Source organism: Triticum urartu, chromosome 5 (genome assembly GCF_003073215.2).
Source record: "Triticum urartu cultivar G1812 chromosome 5, Tu2.1, whole genome shotgun sequence".
Classification (NCBI taxonomy): Eukaryota; Viridiplantae; Streptophyta; class Magnoliopsida; order Poales; family Poaceae; genus Triticum; species Triticum urartu.
This window is the reverse complement of record NC_053026.1, coordinates 529,359,667-529,363,214: the sequence shown is the minus strand read 5'-3', so window position 1 is coordinate 529,363,214 and position 3,548 is coordinate 529,359,667. Positions and strand designations below refer to the sequence as shown.

General features: G+C 50.5%; 1 protein-coding gene and 1 non-coding gene across 2 annotated transcripts; one reads left to right on the top strand and one right to left on the bottom strand.

Moving 5' to 3' along the window:
• Nucleotides 1-580: 580 nt before the first annotated feature.
• On the bottom strand, nucleotides 581-662 carry TRNAS-AGA. Its single transcript has one exon. It is a non-coding gene; the product is annotated as a tRNA-Ser (tRNA).
• An 844-nt stretch (nucleotides 663-1,506) lies between these two features.
• Nucleotides 1,507-3,330, top strand: LOC125510398 (transcription factor bHLH93-like). The gene is made up of 2 exons (XM_048675562.1): nucleotides 1,507-2,753; nucleotides 2,833-3,330. Exons 1-2 carry the CDS (start codon nucleotides 2,592-2,594, stop codon nucleotides 2,959-2,961), a joined length of 291 nt encoding a protein of 96 aa, XP_048531519.1. The 5' UTR covers nucleotides 1,507-2,591; the 3' UTR covers nucleotides 2,962-3,330.
• The last annotated feature ends 218 nt before the right edge of the window (nucleotides 3,331-3,548 follow it).

Genomic DNA, 3,548 nt, shown 5'->3' with positions numbered 1-3,548 from the left:
GGACGGAGAAAGTATAAAACATGGCGAAAGTCTTTTTCGGTTTGTAGAAGCTGGCCAGCTATTGTGCTATAAAAAGGAGACAAAAAGCACATGCAAATTTAGTTTGGGTTGGTGTTATGGCTTTTGGCTTCGTGAAAAAAAAGGAAAACAGAAAATTTTCACCTAAAAAAGGTTAAGCCCATTGATATGAAATTGTGGTCTACCTTGGGCTTGTTGAGCTAGTGCCTTCAACAAAACCTTATTCGTGGGACTTTTATGTGTGTTTGGGTGTGCGTTTGTATTCTTTGTTTGAACTTTGTATAACTCGTGGCGGTTTGCTTTTATATATTCCCTTCGTCCGAAAAACTTGTCTCAAACTTGTCCCTCAAATGAATGTATCTAGCATTAATCTATTTGAGGGACAAGCTTTTTCGGATGGAGAAAGTATAAAACATGGCGAAAGTCTTTTTCGGTTTGTAGAAGCTGGCCAGCTATTGTGCTATAAAAGGAAGACAAAAAGCACATGCAAATTTAGTTTGGGTTGGTGTTATGGCTTTTGGCTTCGTGAAAAAAAGGAAAACAGAAAATGAAAAAGTGGAAGCGTGGTCGGCAGGATTCGAACCTGCGCGGGCAAAGCCCACATGATTTCTAGTCATGCCCGATAACCACTCCGGCACGACCACTTGCTTGACATTTATTCATGCGTTTTTACTAGTGAGTCAGTCATAAGCACAGAAACCGTTTAAATCCGTCTCTATCTGTCGGGGTTCTTTGCCTAAATATTGTCAATAGTCCGTTTTACATGGATTCCCGGAAATTACACAGGTTATCGCTGACATCATATGGCAACTTATTCTTAGCGCTTTGTGCAAGTGCAACGACCTTCTATCTCACGCTATCCCCAATGATGTGCTCAGTCTGAACATACATTTTGGCCCGAGGAAAATCCTTGTTCACTGATAATTATACATATACTAAATCTGGTCAGGATTTTTTTTACTGTTTCTTTGACTTTTTTCTATCAGTAAAAAGCGAGCCAACGGGGACACGCCACGTGCTTTAGTGGGGGATCTGGAAGGGTATGCACCTGTGTGCAGTTAGCAATTGCGGCTAGGTTTTCTAAATCGGTTTGCCATTGGCTGCATGGGTGTGCAGGATGGGCGGTTTCTATGGGCATGCATGCGCGATTCTTCCTCCGGTTCGCTTTTGGTTGCATGTGCGCACAGGATATGCAGTTTTCATTGGTCTGCAGGCATGCAACATGCAATGTATCCTGGTCTGACTGCTTATATTTAATAATGCTGGTTGTTTCGAACTAGAATTTCCTTTCTGCCACGTGTGCTGTTGTGAGGTTGGCTGCCGCTTCGCCGTGCTTTCTAGGCCTGCTCTATGGTCGGCTGCCGCCTTTCTCTATTTCTCTGGTTGCTTCTTCTATCCATGCAGTGGCTACCTTCAAATTGTCCTTTGCTTCCTTGTTGCTTCCTATAAATACCAGCCTCTTCCATCCATCTTCTTTCCATCCTGGTTCGAGCCGGCCGTGCACTCTGTCTTGCATAAGAATTAGGGATGGTTACTCTTGTTGCTGTCCGGTCTGGTCGGGGATGGCAGGCCGTCGTCCGCCTGGGAGGTCGTCAGCTCGAGGCAACCCCGGGTAGACCGGGCAGGTTGTCGGAGGCTCCGACGCGGTCCTCTGCGGCGCACGACTTGCAGCTTGGGAGTGTCCTGGCAGTAGTCGGCGACCTGGGCGCCGCCAGTCCATCGTACACGATGAAGATGTGGGCGAGGAGGCGGAAGGAGGAGCGGTAGCAGGACGTGTTAGCAGGTGCAGCTCTTCTGGGCGTTCTTGGATTCTAGGCACTGCTTTCATCGTTAGTTCTGGTCATTTGGAAGTTCTATAATACGGGCTTTCCTGCTTTCGTTTTTCCTTGCCTTGGGGTGACCACGAGAAGAGCACGGAAGGAGCCGGTGAGGGAACCACACCGCACACGGACGGCGGGGTGAGAGGCCGGCGCCGAGTTCGCGTCAAAGCTCTCGCCGGATGTGCTTCTCTTCTACTTTCTCCAGTCCTTCACACCTGACATGTTCGCCTTGACAGTCCGTCCTCGCCGTCGTCGACTATGCATGCTCTTTTGTTTGCCAGCGAAGGACGATGTGCAGCCGTTGCCACAGTGGGTACATCGGCCGTGGCGCTGCCGACTCCCCGGGCGGGTTCATTGCGATCTCCTGGAGTCTGGACAGTCGACTGCCTCCGGGTCGTTCCACGCGGGCGGAGCGAGAGCGACAGACAGCTACTGCGGCAACGCAGAGGTCCAAAGGAAAAGCTGAAGTCGGTGCTGAGCGACGCCGTCCAGGTCGGTGGCCGTGCGGCCCGCTGGTTGCCACACCGTTGACTCCAGCGGCAGCGGCGGCTCTCGCAACGGAATGCTCACCCTCCTCGGTGGCGAGGATGAGGCTATCGTTGCCGCTTTTTGCCCACTTCGGCCGTCCTATCTACACGGGCCGGCCCGGCAGCGGTGAGCAGTAAAATCGCCAGCGCCGTGTGACGCCTCGACGCCTGCGTGGTAGATCCCGGGCTGCCGGGCGCGGACAGTGGCGCGTTCTGCCCTTACACGATGGCGGCAGCTCCTATGTATGCCGGCGTCGAGGAAGAAGAGGGTGGAGGACTGGAGGGCATGCCCTCCAAGAACCTGATGGTTGAGTGCCGGCGTTGTAAGCGCCTCAACAACCGTGAATCGTCTCTCCAGGCTACCTCCGTCGTGCCCAGGATCATCAAGGTAAAGACCAATCGTCAATCGATCTTGGAAAATTAATGGCTAGAATATTGGGAGTAAATCTGAATGTGTGTTTTTGTAGACATCTAGATTGACAGAGTGTCGATCCTGGGGACGCGATCGACTACATGAAAGAGCTGCTGGAGAGGATGTGGCGACTGCAGGAGGAGAGGAGGACGCGCATCCGCAGCCAGCGTGTTCCAGGAGCTGAACCCGACGAGATATATATGGCCAGGAACATCCCCGAGATGAGTAATCTAGGCGACTAGGCATCCATTGTCGTCAGCGGAGAGCTGGGACATTCCTGCCGTAGAGCTTCAAAAAATGGTGATAGCAAGAGGAAAGTTGGCTGGTGGTTGCAGACTTGCAGTTCGAGGTGGAGCGCAAGGACGAGGGCCGCGGCCACGGCAACACCTGGGGTGGAGATCTACTGCTCCGTTCTCTTGCCTACTTTCTTGACCCTCTCTTTACAGATGCCTAATTCATTCTTGTTTCTTCGGTCTACTTATTAAACGTGCGCAATGCTCTCAGTTAGTAATTTAAAACGTACACACTCAATGACATGTCAAGTTGATTTTTTAATTTCTATAGATGTAGTGTTACTTATGGTCGTTGCATGTTCGAGACACGTATCTCTGGTCATTGGCCGCTCCTAACACGTATAATGAGTAGTGAAGTGCCAGCCATGAGATCCATATGCCGACGATGCAATTCTTACACACAGCGAGCTTAATCTTAAACCATATATATCTTTACTCATGTGGTAGTAGTTCACTGAAATAATCTTGCCATTACACT